Source organism: Macaca mulatta, chromosome 6, assembly GCF_049350105.2.
Source record: "Macaca mulatta isolate MMU2019108-1 chromosome 6, T2T-MMU8v2.0, whole genome shotgun sequence".
Lineage (NCBI taxonomy): Eukaryota > Metazoa > Chordata > Mammalia > Primates > Cercopithecidae > Macaca > Macaca mulatta.
In genome coordinates this window covers 146,851,461-146,869,530 of record NC_133411.1, presented here as the reverse complement: position 1 = coordinate 146,869,530, position 18,070 = coordinate 146,851,461, and the positions used below count along the sequence as shown (strand labels likewise).

General features: G+C 38.1%; 1 protein-coding gene and 1 long non-coding RNA gene across 19 annotated transcripts in view; one reads left to right on the top strand and one right to left on the bottom strand.

The window, feature by feature from the left end:
* Window positions 1–18,070, top strand: part of FAM13B (family with sequence similarity 13 member B) — a 91,199-nt gene that overhangs the window by 16,242 nt on the left and 56,887 nt on the right. For 10 of the 18 annotated variants that reach the window (XM_078004282.1, XM_078004280.1, XM_078004272.1 and 7 more), the window contains 4 exon segments: window positions 355–567; window positions 6,936–7,113; window positions 7,414–7,555; window positions 15,925–16,085. In XM_078004282.1, coding sequence (XP_077860408.1) covers window positions 552–567; window positions 6,936–7,113; window positions 7,414–7,555; window positions 15,925–16,085 — 497 coding nt within the window. In that variant the 5' untranslated portion in view covers window positions 355–551. 18 annotated transcript variants of the gene reach the window in all.
* LOC144341565 (uncharacterized) lies at window positions 9,816–11,291 on the bottom strand. Its single transcript, XR_013418578.1, has 2 exons — window positions 11,225–11,291; window positions 9,816–10,330 (listed from the first exon to the last, which is right to left on the bottom strand). It is a non-coding gene; the product is annotated as an uncharacterized LOC144341565 (long non-coding RNA).

Below are 18,070 nucleotides of genomic sequence, written 5' to 3'. Positions count from 1 at the left end.
TTTTTTGTATGAAATGTCCAAAACAGGAAAAACTAGAAATTCTTTTTAATATTTTAGTGTGATTTTTACTTAAATTCATATACTTAGAAATGACAGTTGCCCAGCCTAGAACAAGTTTTAGTGGGGGTGATAGGAATATTTTTAATGGATATAAGGGGTGGGGTAAAATGGAATATCCCTTAGAACAGAGATAGTATGTTTCTAGATGTATAATTTGAAGGTTTTTAGTCAAGTCATGGGAGCCAAGAAAGGCTTTCCAAAAGTATGAGTATTTTAAGTTAATAGGAGAATGAATATATATGGTCAAGCAGTTGACTTTGCAGCTTATTGAATGATTGCCTTGAACTAATGTAGGAGGTCTGGAGCAACAAGGACTTTTTCAAGTCAATGGAAATGCTGAGACCGTGGAGTGGCTTCGGCAGAGATACGACAGCGGAGAAGAGGTGGATTTGGTTAAGGAAGCAGATGTTCCCTCAGCTATTAGCCTTCTTAGATTTTTTCTTCAAGAACTTCCTGAACCTGTTATCCCTGGCAGTTTACATATTCACTTGATGCAGCTTTCTCAAGGTAACATAATTTGATACTTATCAACCAGTCATTTGTTGTTAATTTCCTAGTCTTTACCTTTTAGAAATCTTGACATGTAAGCAGTAAGTATAGTATTTTAGAGTTTAATTTGTTATTTTCTCTTTTGCTTTTTGGGGCTGTATGATCTTGTCAAAGGAAAGGCAACTTCCTGGATCCCTCTAGTACTGCTTGCTTTTTGTTATTGGTCTTATTAGTGTAAGATACAAGGTGAAGAAGAGGAAAGGGAGGAGACAAGAACAAGGAGTAGGAGGGGTCATGAAAAAGAAGAGAAATTTATGTAAGGTAATGTGTGTGGTGGCACAATGTCCAATAGCAGCCAAAGGTGTTGCTTAGTGGAGATATTACCACTATTAGGGTTTCTTATCCCTGGTTTGATAGAATTTCCTAGCAAAAGCAAGAAGATAACTTTGATTCTAGTCTTGGAATATACCTAAAACTTGTTCTTGGACGCTTACCTAAAGGAAATGAATATCAAATTGAACATCAGACTCTAAGCCAAAGAAACAAAAAAAGATTTATCTTTGTTAGGTTTTTTTTTGGTGGTGACTAAAAAGTAGTGCTTAGCTAGAGTGGAATAGGAACGGGAAAAATAGGGGTAGAGGCAGCAGAAAGGTCAAAGAACCAAGAAGTGAGGAAATGCTTCTGTTCCTAGAGCCAAATGGTATTCATATATTTGTAATGGAGGGACATGCTTCATTATATAGGAAAATGTATAAAGTTGGCATATAACATTATATATTTCTTGAATTTTATACCTTTTCAGGCTTTTTTGGTATTATGGAGTTCATTTATTGTTTGAATCGGGGCTTCTAAAGAAATTCAGTTATGCTAAGAAATTATAACTACTTCCTTTGTGCCTATCTCTATCACAGCTGGGCATTCTGTAATATGTGTGTATATATCCTTAAGTATTATGTTGTCAGAGAAAGTGTATTTTCTTTTGAAAATGTTTATCTGTCTTTTTCTTAAATTTTAAACTGTGAGCCTAAGTTAATTAGGTGTCTTTGATTTATGTATAAAGGTCAATGCAGAGATGTTCTGTGACCCTCTTACACATGTTTTCTGTACAGCTAAATCATAAGGCTCACTTTGAACTTGCTATATTCAGGAATGGGTAACCTGATTCAGTTCTGTTCTTTTACTGTATAATCTGGATCAAAAAACAGGTTTTAAAGTGAAATGTTATTAGTAAGGCTCCCCTTTTTTCAATTCATCACTTTAATTTTTCTCCCCCCAAAATTACGGTTTTTTGTTTTGAGTTTTTGAATTCATTTTATTATTACAGGAATGTTTTCAAATGTTTATGTTGAGATACCTAATAAGCATTTTGCATTTATTAAATATGAACTGAAACCAGTATGATAAAGGTTTTTTGAGCCTTTTTAGATAACTCTAGAGCCATTCTCTTTATAGTGATAGGTTTCCATGTTCCCTCTGTTAGCTGAATTGCAGACATGTATTTAAAGTTGCAAGATTCAGATAATCTTTCAGTCCTGAATGAAAATTTATAAATTAATAATTGCAATGAGATTTAATGGAAGCAAAGTCATTGACTCACGGGTAGTATCTATCAGAAACTATTTATTTTTCACTAGGATCGTCATTTCAATTGGTTTTCATTTATTTGTTTTTTGTTTTGTTTTTGTTTTGTTTTGTTTTTTAAAATGTTCTTGCTGTCGGCCAGGCTGGAGTGCAGTGGTGTGATCCTAGCTCACTACAGCCTTGATCTCCAGGGCTCAAGTGATCCTCCTGCCTCAGCCTCCTGAGTAGCTGGGACTACAGGGGCGCACCACCTTGCCTGGCTAATTTTTTAAAATTTTTTATTTTTTTGGAGAGACAAGATCTTGCTATGTTGCCCAGGCAGGTCTTGAACTCCTGAGCTCAAGTGATCCTCTTGTCTCAGTTTCCCAAAGCACTGGGATTATAGGAGTGAGCCGTTGTACCTGGCCTGGTTTTCATTTAAAATTATGACAGCATCATGTACTGTTGGGACAACTAAGTTCCTCTTCAAAGACTCAACTTTCTGATGATAAATTGTAAACCAATCCTACCCCTTCTTTTCTTTCAAAAATCGCGCATTTACCCTATTTGAAAAAGTATCAGTCTTAGCCAAGGCCTGGTTTTCATTTAAAATTATGATAGCACCATGTACCATGTTGACATTCATGGAATTACAATACACATCTCATTAATTATTCTTATGCTAACATTCACTTGTGAAGGAATTTAAGACATGCAGAAATACTTATGGTCCATAAGTGCTTTCATGTTTAATATGAGAAATTCACTGTTTTCTTCTATTTTCCACTTACACATACATAATCATTGGCATGTATATGTATGTGTGCACATATACTCACATATACACCCATTTCTTTAATAGCTATTCTGCTAGGTGTGGTAGTAGTTGAGGTGATATTTGCATTTATGTTGTAATATCATCTTTTCATTCATTCATTTAGTTATTCTTTTGGGAAGATGTCTAGATCTCTGAACAAAGGTTCCTCTCTTTGTTTACTGCAGATAATTTTGTTTCTTTTATTTTTTGAGACAGAGTCTTGCTCTGTCACCTAGGCTGGAGTGCAGTGGGACCATCTTGGCTTACTGCAACCTCTGCAGTGCACTGCAACCTCTGCAGGTTTAAGTGATTCTCGTGCTTCAGCCTCCTGAGTAGCTGGGACTACAGGTGTATGCTACCATACCCAGCTGATTTTTGTATTTTTAGTAGAGATGGGGTTTCACCATGTTGGTCAGGCTGATCTCGAGCTCCTGACCTCAAGTGATCCACCCACCTTGGCCTCCCAGAGTGCTGGAATTACAGGCATGAGCCATGGCACCCAGCTGTAGATAAATAATATGATAATATTTTAATGTTCACAAATACATGACAGTTATTGCTTTTTTTTTTTTTTTTTTTTTTTTTTTGAGACGGAGTCTCGCGCTGTTGCCCGGGCTGGAGTGCAGTGGCCGGATCTCAGCTCACTGCAAGCTCCGCCTCCCGGGTTTACGCCATTCTCCTGCCTCAGCCTCCCGAGTAACTGGGATTACAGGCGCCCGCCAACTCACCCGGCTAGGTTTTTGTATTTTTTTTAGTAGAGACGGGGTTTCACCGTGTTTGCCAGGATGGTCTCGATCTCCTGACCTCGTGATCCACCCGTCTCGGCCTCCCAAAGTGCTGGGATTACAGGCTTGAGCCACCGCGCCCGGCCCAGTTATTGCTTTTAAGACCATGAAAGAAGCACTGTTGCAGTTGCATTTCAGCTTTTGTTTTTAAAAAGTGGTTTCATTTCTCTGTGGTAGCAGGACAGTGCATTCACTGGTGTGGTTAAACTTTTCATTTAGACTAGGGTTTCACAGCCTTGGTACTGTTAATTTTGGGCTTGATAATTTTTTGTGATGGGGGTTGTGTACTATAGGATGTTTAGCTTTACCATAGGCACTGTCTTCCCCAAAGTCATGACAGCCGTTCATTTGTCAGATGTTGACAACTTCTGGTTTAGACCATAATGGTTAGTTCAACTGCTTATCCATTGTGTTTTGGTAGAAAACATAGCTAGCAGTTTTGTGGATTAGTTAGAACATTTCCAGAAAATATTACAGTACTTGAAGGAATTGTTAGGGGAAACTTCTCTGATAAACATACATTATTTTCCCTGGATATGATTTAACTAGAAAGTAGACTCCAAAGGAAAGAAATTTAAGCAAGTATGTATATATTTAATGTATTTTGAAGTGCTTCTGTGCCTTATTTGAAGACTTCAGAAACAGGCCAGTATAGGTATAAATGTGTAGAAGAAATGTACCCAACAAAACTTTGGATAATGTTGATAGTATTTCAAATAAAAACAGTATTGCCCACAAGCTTACCACACCATCAAGTCAAATGGTGTAGTATGTTCAACATCTTTTTTCAGTTACTGTGTATTCATTCAGTGAATTCAACTAATGTGTATTGAACATCTGCTATATGCTAGGCATTGCTCTAGACCAGCAGTCCTCAACCTTTTTGACACGAGGGACTGGTTTTGTGGAAGACAGTTTTTCCACTGATGGGGAGAAGGAATGGTTTTGGGATGAAGCTGTTCTAACTCAGATCATTAGGCATTAGATTCTCATAAAGAATGTACAATCTAGATCCCTTGCATGCACAGTTCACAGTAGCGTTCTTGCTCCTATGAGAACCTAATGCTGCTGCTGATCTGACTCGCTGCTCACCTCCTGCTGTATGGTCCAGTTCCTAACAGGCCACAGACTGGTCCTCAGCCCCGGCTGTGGACCTTTGCTCCAGATACTGAGAATTCAGCACTGAAAAAAACTAGGTGAAAATCTCTGCCCTCATGGCTGTGTGTGGTGACTCACACCTGTAATTCCAGCACTTTGGGAGGCTGAGGTGGGAGGATCACTTGAGCCTAGGAGTTCTAGACCAGTCTGGAACACATAGGGAGACCCTGTCGCTACGAAAACTTCAAAAAATAGCCAGCTGTGGTGGCATTTGCTTGTGGTTCTAGCTACCTAGGAAGTAGATGTGGGAGGATCGCTTGGGCCTGGGAGGTTGAGGCTGCGGTGAGCCTCAGTGAGCATGCCACTGCACTCCACCCCGGAGCGACAGCCTGTTTCAAAGAAAAAAAAATCTCTGCCCTCACAGAACTGAAATGCTATAGAGGATAAAGGGAGGATGGATAAATAGATGATAAAAATAAACATATGGATAGGTATGCTAGGCATTAAGTGCCACAGAGCTGGAGAGAATGTTAGGTAAAATTTGTCAGTGTTGGTGTCTTCATTATATTGATAATGCTTGCATTTTTGGTACGTGATTTTCTAAAATAATCCTTTTCTGTTGAATGCTTAGGTTGTTAAAATTTCTCATCAGTTATAGGTACAGTGATTTAAACATTAATCCAGGGACTATTCCATCTGATTTTAAAATTGAAGTACTAGTACTTTTGAATGGACAGCTGGTAATATTACAAAGTATAGAAGAGTTGTTATTGGTTGCATTTTAAATTTTAAGTAAAACTCATGTGACTATAGCCTTTCCTGATAAACTTAAAAATTTTGTTTTCTTTTTTTTTTTTTTTTAATTTTTGAGACAGGGTCTCACTCTGTCACCCAGGCTGAAGTGCAGTGGCACGATCTCAGCTCACTGCAACCAGTGCCTCCTAGGCTCAAGCCATTGTCTCACCTCAGCCTCCTGAGTAGCTGGGACCATATGTGTATGCCAGTACACTCGGCTAATTTTTGTATTTTTGGTAGAACAGGGTTTCGCCATGTTGCCCAGGCTGGTCTCAAACTCCTGAGCTCAGGCGATGTGCCTGCCTCAGCAAAGTGCTGGGATTACAGGCGTGAGCCACCGTACCAGGCCCAAAATAATTTTTTTTTAATCAACATAGTACTGGAGTCCTATTTCCTGATAAACTTTTTAGACTAGTATTATTTTGCAGATATGGCTAATATCATGACCATAACCTTTTACCAAAAGTTTTTCAGTAAAATAATTTTAAGAACCTGCATAAAAATACAAAATGAAACATAATTGAATTGGTTTTTACTCATGAAGCAATAAATCACTTTATTTTGAGAGAACCTCTGAGCACTTTTTTCTCCCAAATGGGATCCTCACCAATCAATGGAATTAATACAGATCTAGTTTCTGCTAGTGAAAACTCATTGACACGATAAATACAAGGCCTAACTTGTGTGATAAAGTTTACTTGATAAGCAGAAACCAGCATAAATTTAGAGGAGAAAAACAGACCGAGAAATGAAAGACCTTTTAATTTAGTTCTACTGATATTGCTGAAGTTAATTGTTTATTTGGGAAGCCAGGAGAAGAAAATCACACTGTTACTTTGTTCTTTCCTTGTTTTTCCTTTCCAAGCTGAAAGGTATCGCTGATACTATTAGCCCCTCAAATTGCATCTCTGCTTTGCTCACTAGTAGTTTGTATTGTCTGGCATGGCCAGTGCATTTTGACCTTTTATAGTTGGCACTAGTGTGGAAACACAGGTACGGTCATGCTGGAGACAGTAGGATGAGAATTTAAAAAAAAATCAAAACAAAAAAACAAAAGTAGAGAATTGGGGCCAATGAGTAATAGATGAAGAAAACATCCTCCAGCAATTAAGGGGTTGAGTTCCTTTTTTCCAGCTCCCCTTCTCCACCTCTTCTCTGTTTCATAAGTGAAATGGAAAGCCCTAAGGCATTTGGCCCCAGTAGAGGAAGTGAAGAGGTTTTGAATTGTTGTAGTAAAAAGGTGATGTGGGTAGAGTAATGTGAACCTGGCAAAATATCAGAGCTTTGCTTTTTCCTTTATTTAAAAAAACCCTATCATTATTGTTTTATAGATTATAATAATGAAGATGAATTTGGAAGAAAGTTGAGGTTCCTGTTGCAGCAGCTTCCACCTGTTAATTACAGTTTGTTAAAGTTTCTGTGTAGATTTTTAGCCAATGTAGCATCACATCATGAAGAAATTTGGTCTGCAAATTCTTTGGCTGCTGTCTTTGGTCCAGATGTCTTCCAGTAAGTTGTTTCAAAAATTTTTGTTTAATTTTTAAAAATTAGATATGTGAAATGGAATCATTATATTGTCTCCCAAGGATTGTAGGTTGCTTGATGAACAATTATTTTTTATAGTAGATATAATTAATTCTTACAACATTTTTGTGAACAGGCTACAAATTAGGTAGATTTTACAGATGGGAGAATGGAAGCACAGAATGGTGACATAAATTGCCTATGTTCATAAAGTGTCTCATTGGTTGTCTTCTACCTTTACCGGTGATTGATTTAAGAACTCTCAATTTGGACTTTTATTCTTAGCATTTACACAGATGTGGAAGATATGAAAGAGCAAGAAATAGTGAGCAGGATAATGGCTGGACTTCTGGAAAACTACTATGAGTTTTTTGAGAATGAAGAGGAAGATTTTTCATCTAATGATTTGAGTTCAATTACTGAACAGGTGAGAATATTCTATTTGGAGGGATAATTTCTTTCTTTTTTTTTTTTTTTTTAAGAATAATATGCTCTTGGCCGGGCGCGGTGGCTCAAGCCTGTAATCCCAGCACTTTGGGAGGCCGAGACGGGCGGATCACGAGGTCGGGAGATCGAGACCATCCTGGCTAACACGGTGAAACCCCGTCTCTACTAAAAAAATACAAAAAACTAGCCGGGCGAGGTGGCGGGCGCCTGTAGTCCCAGCTACTCGGGAGGCTGAGGCAGGAGAATGGCGTGAACCCGGGAGGCGGAGCTTGCAGTGAGCTGAGATCCAGCCACTGCACTCCAGCCTGGGCGACAGAGCGAGACTCTGTCTCAAAAAAAAAAAAAAAAAAAAAAAAGAATAATATGCTCTTAAAGACTTGCCATAGGCATAAGTGGAATTTAAGTACTGACTTGGAAGTAATTATCTTGATTATTACATGTAATCAGTAGGTGGCACATTCATGATTTTTTTTTTTCCCTGAACAACATCCTGTCCTCCATAATTCGATTAATAAGGAAAAGGCATTAAAATCAGAGTATACAGTAGAGATTTTTTGTTTTTGTTTTTTTCTAACTATTGTTTATTTTGTAAGGATAATGCTGTGTTTTGTTTTTTTGCAGAGGAACTGCTAGCATAGAAGAATATAGGCAAGGGGTGAGAAATTTAAAGTAGAGGGAAAGATTAGGTATACATTTTTAAAAATTTGAAGTTTTTCTTCAGTAATATAGCAAATCAACACAATAGTATAATTATCATTAATGGAAAGCCTCTGGATATTAATAGTTTAAGTGGCAGGTAATTTTTAAATTCTGGTGACTCTAGAATATTAAAATCTCTTTCTGAGGTTACCTTATAATCTTTTACACAATTGTTTTATTTTTTATAGAGACAGGGTCTTGTTATGTTGCCCAGGCTGGTCTTGAACTCTTGGCCTCATGCAAGCCTCCTGCCTTGGCCTCTGAAAGCCTTGGGATTATAGGCATGCGCCACTACGTCCAGCCACTTATAATCTTGATGGTTGAGACTATACAAGGCTCATACTTAACTTTCTCCTTTATGAAATGGGAATATTGAAGCTGAATAATTAACAGTTTATTGTAAAGCCATGTTAGTCCAGTCTTCTCAGGTTTAAAATTTGTGATTTAGGTCTGTGTAGTTTTTCTTCTGCACTTACGTGAAGTGGCTTGCCATCAAACTTTTATTAACGTTAAAACCTATGAAGTCACCTATATTTTGAGTGTTAGTTGGGGCTGATACTTCTTTTTTTAATGGATAATAATTCACCTGTTTCTTAAAAATGGTAGAATATATGGTAAAATGTCTTGCTGTCATCCATACTCACCTTTTCCTTCTTTCTTTCCTCCCCTTGGTTTTTTGTTTTTCCAGTTTTTAAAAGCAAATACAAGTAAATATTTTCTAACAGTTTTTTTCTACAAGAAAGTAGGATACTATCCACACTGTTCTGCCCCTTGTTTTGAAGATCTTATTAGAATATAGAGAGCACGTTATTTTTTTTTTTTTTTACACCTGTGTAGTTTCCTATTGTGTGGGTAGAACCTTAAAATTTATTTGATTTATAGTATCAGTCCCCACTTAGAAAGAGGGTGGTACATTCTGGTTTTCTCAGAATAATCTTGGTATCTGTCTGCTTCTGGTGTAATATTTAGAAGCTTCCCTGTCACTCTTAGATGTATTCAGGTTTGCATGGTTGCTTCCCTTCATTTGCTGTGAGATTACAAAGCATCATCTTTTGAGAGGTCGTCGATCATAACAGATTTTCATTAATCCTGATAGTTCTTGTATATCATTATGTGGATTCAGAGTTTTATTTTCTGGGCAGCCTAACTTTAAAAGAGTTTTGATGCTTTTGTGAACTTTTATGACTAATACTTTTTAATATTTGGAGTTTATACTTCAGCTTTTCTTTATGTAAAGGTTTTTTCTTTTTCTTTTTTTTTTTTTTTTTTTTTGAGACGGAGTCTCACTGTCACCCAGGCTGGAGTGCAGTGGTGTGATCTAGGCTCACTGCAACTTCCACCTCCCAGGTTCAAGCGATTCTCCTGCCTCAGCCTCCTGAGTAGCTGGGATTACAGGCAGCTACTGCCATGCCTGGCTAATTTTGTATTTTTAGTAGAGACAGGATTTCACCATGTTTGCCAGGCTGGTCTTGAACTCCTGACTGATCTCAGGTGATCCACCCACCTTGGCCTCTCAAAGTGCTGGGATTACAGGCGTGAGCCACTGCGCCTAGCCATGTAAGCATTTTTATCTTTGGCTTTCCCTCCCTCTCTCCCTTCTTCCCTCTTTCCCTTTCTCTCCTTCTCTTTTTTCTCATTTCTCTTTCTTCCTATCCAAATATCAGGAACTTTAAAGGAACAGTAATAGATGCCAGATTAGAGCTTGCAGTGTGTAGACTGAGGATGAAACCTGTGTCTGTGTGTATATGTAATAAATTAAGGGTAGAATTTGTAGCCTGAATTAGTGATGCATAGAACTCTTGGCACATTTTTTGAGGGGTTCCAGTTATCATACACAGTTCTTGACTTAAAAACTTGGTTTAAGGAACTGATAGATCTCTAAATTATTCTTGCTTGAAGCAAAATGACAAGAAGAGGATAAGTAGATAGGTATGCCTTAAACCTTTAATGTCTTTTGATGCTCAAAAGAAATCTACCTCTTGGGGAGTTCTGCATGCCACCTTTATTTCCTTCCTTCCTTCCGTCCTTCCATCCTGTCCTGAGACGGAGTCTTGCTCTGGTTGCCCAGGCTGGAGTGCAGTGATACAATCTTGGCTTACTGCAGCCTCCACTTCCTGAGTTGAAGCGATTCTTGTGCTTCGCCTCCTAAGTAGCTGGGACTACAGTCACTTTGGTAGACACTGGGTTTTATCGTTTTGGCCAGGCTGATCTCGAACTCCTGACATCAAGTGATCTGCCTGCCTTGGCCTCCCAGAGTGCTGAGATTATAGGCATGAGCCACTGCACCTGGCCTATTTTGTTTATATTTCAGTTCAGTGATTTTCAAAAATGTACGTAATGGCAGATAAAAATGAAATAATATACATAATGTTTGTGTCGTTTATTTTTTACATTTTTAAGATGATTTGACTTCTAAGAACTGGTAATGTCAACTTAATATTTATATCTTGACTTCTCTAAAGTCTGCAGGATATGCCTTATGTTTTATATTTTGCTATAATTCAATATTTCTTTTCTTCCATGGTTTTCTGATGTATGCTGAAATGTCTGTATCTCACATGTATTGCATCAGTAGTTTTGTATTTTTTTTTGCACTAGAAAAATTGACTTAAAATACATTGTGCCTTACATTAAATAGAATGGTGAGGCACCATAAGGTAGTGTTGAATTCTGCATGTTTGCCCATGGATAGAAAAAAGGACATTAGGCCAGGTGCGGTAGCTCACACCTGTAGTCCCAGCACTTTGGGAGGCTGAGATGGGTAGATCGCTTGAGGCCAGGAATTTCAGATCAACCTGATGAACAGGGCAAAACCCCATCTCTACTAAAAATACAAAAATTATCTGGCTGTGGTGGCACACACCTGTAGTCCTAGCTACTCTGGACCCTGAGGCACAGGAGTCGCCTGAACCCAGGAGGCAGAGGTTGCAATGAGTCGAGATCATGCCACTGCACTTCAGCCTTGGTGACAGAGTGAGACCTTGTCTCCAAAAAAAAAAAAGAAAAAAAGAGAAAAGGATGTTAGTATAATTAAGCTTAATAAATGGAGTAGTGCAGTGGGTCCTGAGAGACATGCTGTAGATTTAATTATCTTGTCCCATGTTGCTAATTATTTTCTTACCAATTTTTTTTTATCAATTCTGTCTCAGAATCTATTTTCTTATCAATTTTTATTATGTTTCTGGAATGTGATTTACAAGTAACAAAATTACAGATTTATGAGGTTTTTTTGTAAGTGGATTTGATAACATTAGTTTGATTTGTGAGGCAGAATTGATAAGGTATTTAAGCAGACATAAATATCCTCAAACTCAGCACAACTTGATTGTGTTCTTAAATATTTTCAGTTTCTTGTCTATATATTTAAAGATGTGGGTAGACCTGGCCCGTCTTGGCAGTGCTTTGATTTTTCTCCTGATTTTAATATTTGAAGGAAGCAAAGTTTATCCAGCACTTAATTCTTTTATAGTTTCATCCCATTAATGCAAATATTTGACTATTAGAATCTTTTCCAGGTAGTAGATATTTTTATTAATAATATGAGAGAGATAGGTGGCTGGAGATGATGAACAGGGAGTGCTTCAAGGATGATGCAGAGTCAAATGGATTTCATATGGATCCTTAAATGAATGAGAATCCAATAGAATGGTTTGAAGATGGAGGTGATAATGATGTTTCTTTATACATTTGAGAAGACAGGTAGCAGCGTTCTCCACAAACTGGAGTCTGGAGAGCAGGCATTTCACGAGGCCCTAGAGAAGGGAATTATAGCAGTCAAAGAAAGAAGACATGTAAGTATGGATGAGGTTTTCCATAAGTGGAGTTGAGGCTGCTGCATACATAGAGCAAGTTCAAAATAACTTCTGAACAAAATAGTGTTGATAAGCAGAAGGTCAGGTTGACAAGGAGAGGATCAAGAAGAACTTCGAATATTAGTGTGGGGTAAGACAGCATTTTAATCCAAGTCTTTAATGCTTAGTTTAGCTCAAAATAATTGAGTCAGTTCTTAGTGCAGGAAGTTACTTTGGGAGGCCTTGAGAGGGGAGAGAAAAAAAACCCACAGGGTAATTAATTGTTCATGTCATATTTTAGTTGATGATTATTGTTGAAAATACTAGAGACTGTCAATTTCTATAAAGCTTATTGAATTGAATATATTCGATATATTCAAGTATAATGCTTTCATAGTTCCTCGGAGCTATTGACTTTAGACACGAAATGATTTTATTATTTTTTTGAGAGGGTCTCACTGTGTTGCCCAGGCTGGAGTGCAGTGGCATGGTCATAACTTACTGTAACCTTGAACTTCTGGGCTCATGATCCTCCTGCCTCAGCTTCTTGAGTAGTTGGGACTACAGGCATGTGCTATAATGCTTGGCTAATTTTTAAAATTTTTTGTGGAGATAGAGTTTCACTATGTTGCCCAGGTTGGTCTTGAACTCTTGGCCTCAAGCAATCCTCCTGCCTTGGCCTTCCAAAATGTTGGTATTATAGGTGTGAGCCACCACACCTGGCCCCATAAAATGATTTTAAAAAGTGTGATATAACATGTTAAAATAGGCCAGCCATGGTGGCTCACACCTGTAATCCCAGCACTGTGGAAAGCTGTGGTGGGTGGATCACCTGAGTTCAAGGGTTTGAGACCAGCCCGGCCAACATGGTGAAACACTGTCTGTACTGAAAATATGAAAATTAGCCAGGCGTAGGGGTGTATGCCTGTAATCCCAGCTACTCAGGAGGCTGAGGCAGGAGAATTGCTTGAACCTGGGAGGCGGAGGTTGCAGTGAGCCAAGATCGTACCACTGCACTTCAGCCTGACCGACAGAGCAAGACTGTGTCTCAAAACCAAACAAAAATATGTTAAAATAATAGTATCTCTATACCAAAAAGGTGTGAACTGAGTAATTTTTTATTCTGTTTTAAAAGCCTTCTTAAATTTTTTTTTTTTATATTTTGCTGTTGTGCCCAAGCTTTTATTAATCAACCACAATAAGTCCCTGCCCCCCACCCCACCTTTTTTTTTTTTTTTGAGACAGTCTTGCTCTGTCACCCAGGCTGGAGTGCAATGGTGTGATCTTGGCTTACTGCAACCCCCATCTCCCAGATTGAAGCAATTCTCCTGCCCCAGCCTGGGATGACAGGCACTTGCCACCATGCCTGGCTAATTTTTGTATTTTTAGTAGAGACGGGCTTTCGCCATGTTGGCCAGACAGGTCTCGAACTCCAGCCCTCAGGTGATTCGCCCACCTCTGCCTCCCAAAGTGCTGAGGTTATAAGCATGAGCCACCGCGCCTGGCCCCCTTTTATACTTCTGAAAACATTTTTTTTTTTTTGGCCAGTGTTTCCTTGCTTAGATTATGAAATGGATATTAAGTACATCCTCTCAACCTTCACTAGTTAATTAAATACATAGATGGGGAAAGAGGATAATTTCTCATTTGATCTACTTTAAAACCTGATCTATCATTTGAGATTTTCACCTTTGTGTTGAAATCTTACCTCTCAGTTAATCACTTAAGCCAATGATTTTTCAGTCCTTTTCATCAACATAATGTGGGATGGACTAGGAAAGATATTTATAAACACAACGAATTACACAGAATCTGCTGCATGTACTTTACATGTGAACTAAATGGTTCACTAACTGTTTTGTTTTTATTTTTGAGACAAAGTCTTGCTCTGTTGCCCAGGCTGGAGTGCAGTGTGCGATCTTGGCTCATTGCAACCTCTCCCTCCTGGGTTCAGGCAATTCTGTCTTAGCCTTCCGAGTAGCTGGGATTACAGGCACACGCCACCACATCTGGCTAATTTTTGTATGTTTAGTATAGGTTGGATTTCACCATGTTGTCCAGGCTGGTCTCGATCTTCTGGCCTCAAGTGATCCACCCTTTGGCCTCCGAAAGTTCTGGGATTACAGGCATGGGCCACCGTGCCTGGCCTAACTATTGTTAATAATGACTTTTTAGTGACCCATCTGACTAGTGACCTCGATAGACCTGTGGTTGAGACCTCCTGCTTTAGGTAGTTTGGATGGTGGATACTGTCTTCATTGATATAAAAAATGATGTTACATGTAGAAACTAGGATCTATGCTGTTAAAGAAATGACAGCAATTTCAGTTATAATGATAGGCATTATTGCTTATTATGTATAGACATTGCTGAAGAGGTTATGTATATTAATCCTTTCAACCAGCTCTGTGAGGTAGTTAGTATAGCATCTCCATTTTATACTTAAGACTTGGTCAAGTTAAGTAAGCTGCCAGAGAAAGTTAGGGGCAAGTAGGGATGTGTGAATATAGATATTTCTGCCTCTGAGGCCTAGCTTTTAACTACTGTATTATACTTTATTCAGTTTTGAAACTGAATCTTACTCTGTCACCCAGGTTGGAGTGCAGCATCACAATCATGGCTCTCTTCAGCCCCGACCTCCTGGGCCCAAGTGATTCTCCTACCTCAGTCTCCCAAGTGGTAGCTGAGACTACAAGCACATGCCACCATGCCTGGCTAATTTTTGTATTTTTTGTAGAGACAAGGTTTCACCATGTTGCCCAGGCTGGTCTGGAACTCCTGGGTTCAAGTGTTCCAACCCCCTCAGCCTCTCAAAAGTGCTGGGATTATAGGTGTGAGGCACTGTACCCAGCCTGTATTACACATTAAAATAGGCACTCTGTACTTGTTGATTAGGAGTGTGATAGAATATCACAGTGTAATTAACTTTCTTTTGGTTGTAGTTTTACTTTCTGATAGTATTCTAGTAACTGTATTTGTCCATCAGAAAAAACACCACTGTTACATGTAGTAGTAAACACATATATTCTAGGTATTTCTATTGCATTTTTCTAGAACGGAGAAAAAGCATACTTTTATTGCTCAGAGTCTTTAATGACTAGTATTAGTTTATATTAAGCCATTCTATAGATAGTTTCTTCTTTGGGATAACTTAAAAACTCATTTGAAAGTATTTCGCTGGTTTTCTTTCTCTAATATTTCAGTATCTTTTTATTAGAGTGATTACGTACGTAGCCAGTTTGATAATGGAGGACATTTTAGAGCTGCTGCTAGCAAGATAATTATAACCTTGACTTGTGCTTACTGGTCAAAATATGAGTTCTTCCTTGTCGTAGGATCCCATCTCTTCATGAATAATTCAATCTGAATCACTTAGAAGTTAGCTGACATTTTCTAAAATGTAGCTAACATCTTAAGGCAACATTTTTTTGCCCTTCGTTTTTCACACTTACTGTATTAAAATGACTTGTTTAAGGCACCTGGAAATCAGATCAATTAAAAGTCTGTTGTAAGTGTTACATTTACAAACCTAGTTAGAAAATTAAGTTTTCTTAATGTTAACTATACCTTATAGGCTTACTTATATTCCTAGATATACTAATTGTAAAATTAGTATATACTAATATACTAATTTGCAACTAGTGATACACTAATCTAGCTTCAAAATGTTACATTTGTCTGGTTGCAATTTTATTTTGATATGAGAAAGTTGACAGTTACTCCATAAGAGAGATTGATCTTAGGAAATGAGGAAATAAAAATGAGTTGTTTGTGTTTAAAATTTTCATAGACTAGTATGTCTTAGATGTGTTAACAGTTTCATCACATTTTAATTCTGAATTTCCTTTTATTTATATAGGTTAATGAACTTTCTGAGGAAGAAGAGGAAGATGAGAAGCTGGAACATATTGAAGAACTTCCAGAAGAGGGTGCAGAAAAATCAAATGACATGCCAGAGGTGGTACAATTAAGGATGACTGAAAACATCCTGGAATCAAATAGTGTTACGGCATCAACAAGGTAATAGCTCAGTTGAGTGAACTTTAGCTTTTGAGTATTTCATTCTAAGTGTAGACTCACTCAAGCACTCAGGAACACAAACTATGTGAAAGTTTGGCATTTGTCTGTGAAAAAGAGCAAGAAGTAAAATTTCAAGATGCAGTCTTGCTAAGGAATTTTCAGTTACTAGTGTTAATACCATTTTTTCAAAAACGTAACCTCTTACAAATTTATTCTTAAAGTTTGTTTTGTATTAGCTTATTAATTGGGCTGGATAAAATTTCAGAACCTGTGGAAGTAGCATTGTTAGAGAAGGATACAGTGGCTGAATTGACTTGTATATCCTGCTTCCAGGCTACAATTAGTTTTATCTAGGCTGTAAGGATGGAACTCTGATCCATTAAGATAGTGCTTTCCAAGGCTGGGCACGGTGGCTCATGCCTGTAATCCCAGCACTTTGGGAGGCCGAGGCGGGCGGATCACAAGGTCAGGAGATTGAGACCATGGTGAAACCCCGTCTCTACTAAAAATACAAAAAATTAGCCGGGCGCAGTGGCGGGCACCTGTAGTCCCAGCTACTCAGGAGGCTGAGGCAGGAGAATGGTGTGAATCCGGGAGGCGGAGCTTGCAGTGAGCCGAGATCGTGCCACTGCACTCCAGCCTGGGCGACAGAGCAAGACTCTGTCTCAAAAAAAAAAAAAAGATAGTGCTTTCCAATTCTTTTCATGTATAAAATGATAATATTTACATGGCGTACTGGGTAAATTCGATAAATGTGGTAGGCTGAAGGCCCTATCCCAGCACATAGCTGGGACCATTGGGCACACTATTTAGGAAGCTTTAGAGAACTCAAGAGAAAGAGTGAACCTTTCTATGGCTTTTGATAAATATTTCCAGACTACTTAAAGGACGTGAGCCAGTTTACATTGTCATACTCCCCATATATATCTTTAGGTCTGCTAAATTCTATGCTAGTTCTCTGTAAAGCTCCATTGTTTACTAACGCTTTCTAATTAGGAGGATACAGCTGTATATTTAGTCCACTAGATTTTTAAAATTTAATTTGTGTTCAGTGGAATGGTGTTTAAAAAGAAGAGGAAATAATAATTTGAGTGAGAAAGCAAAATGTCATTTAAAAGTAACTGGTAATACCTAAGGGAAGAGCTATCTATTGCCATTCAGGAAAACTATGAAGTAATTTAAAATGTCTGCTGCTAAATACAATTATTACATTTCTCCATAGGCCTTTGGATCTTTATATTATGTATGGTTTCTTCAAACATGATCATAATTCTGTTTTGTTAACATGTTTATTTTCTCTTTTGCTGGATTTAACATTCTGTTTTTGCTTTTATGTGTGTTTACATGACCTCCTAATTTATTTTTTTGATGGTCTCTTAACTGTATTTTAATTGTATGTTAAAATATTATCTGTATGTTCAGATATTTAACTATATCCTATCATTCTTTTTTCTTGATATTTTGAGTTGTTTTAGCTGGCTTGTCAGTACTGTACTGCTGCTAAAAAAAAAACCACCTTTGTTGTTTGGCTCTTTTTTCTTTCTTCTAAATTATTTGGATAAATTTACTGGAATTTTAGAGTGAACGTTTCTCTGGCTTTTGGTAAATATTTCCAGACTGCTTAAAGGACGTGACCCAGTTTACACTGTCATTAGCAGTATTTTCTTGAGGACCTTACAGCAATAGATTTAAATGGGTGTTTTAAATTTTGTTAATTAATTTATTATTTTTTTTTGAGACCAGAGTCTCACTCTGTCACCCAGGCTGGAGTGCACTGGCACAATCTCGGCTCACTGCAACCTCTGCCTCCTGGGTTCAAACGATTCTCATGCTTCAGCTTCCCAAGTAGCTGGGACTATGGATGTGCATCACCATGCCCAGCTAACTTTTGTATTTTAGGAGAGACAGGGTTTCACCATGTTGGCCAGGCTGGTCTCAAACTCCTGGCCTCAAGTGATCTGCTTGCCTCGGCCTCCAAAGTGCTG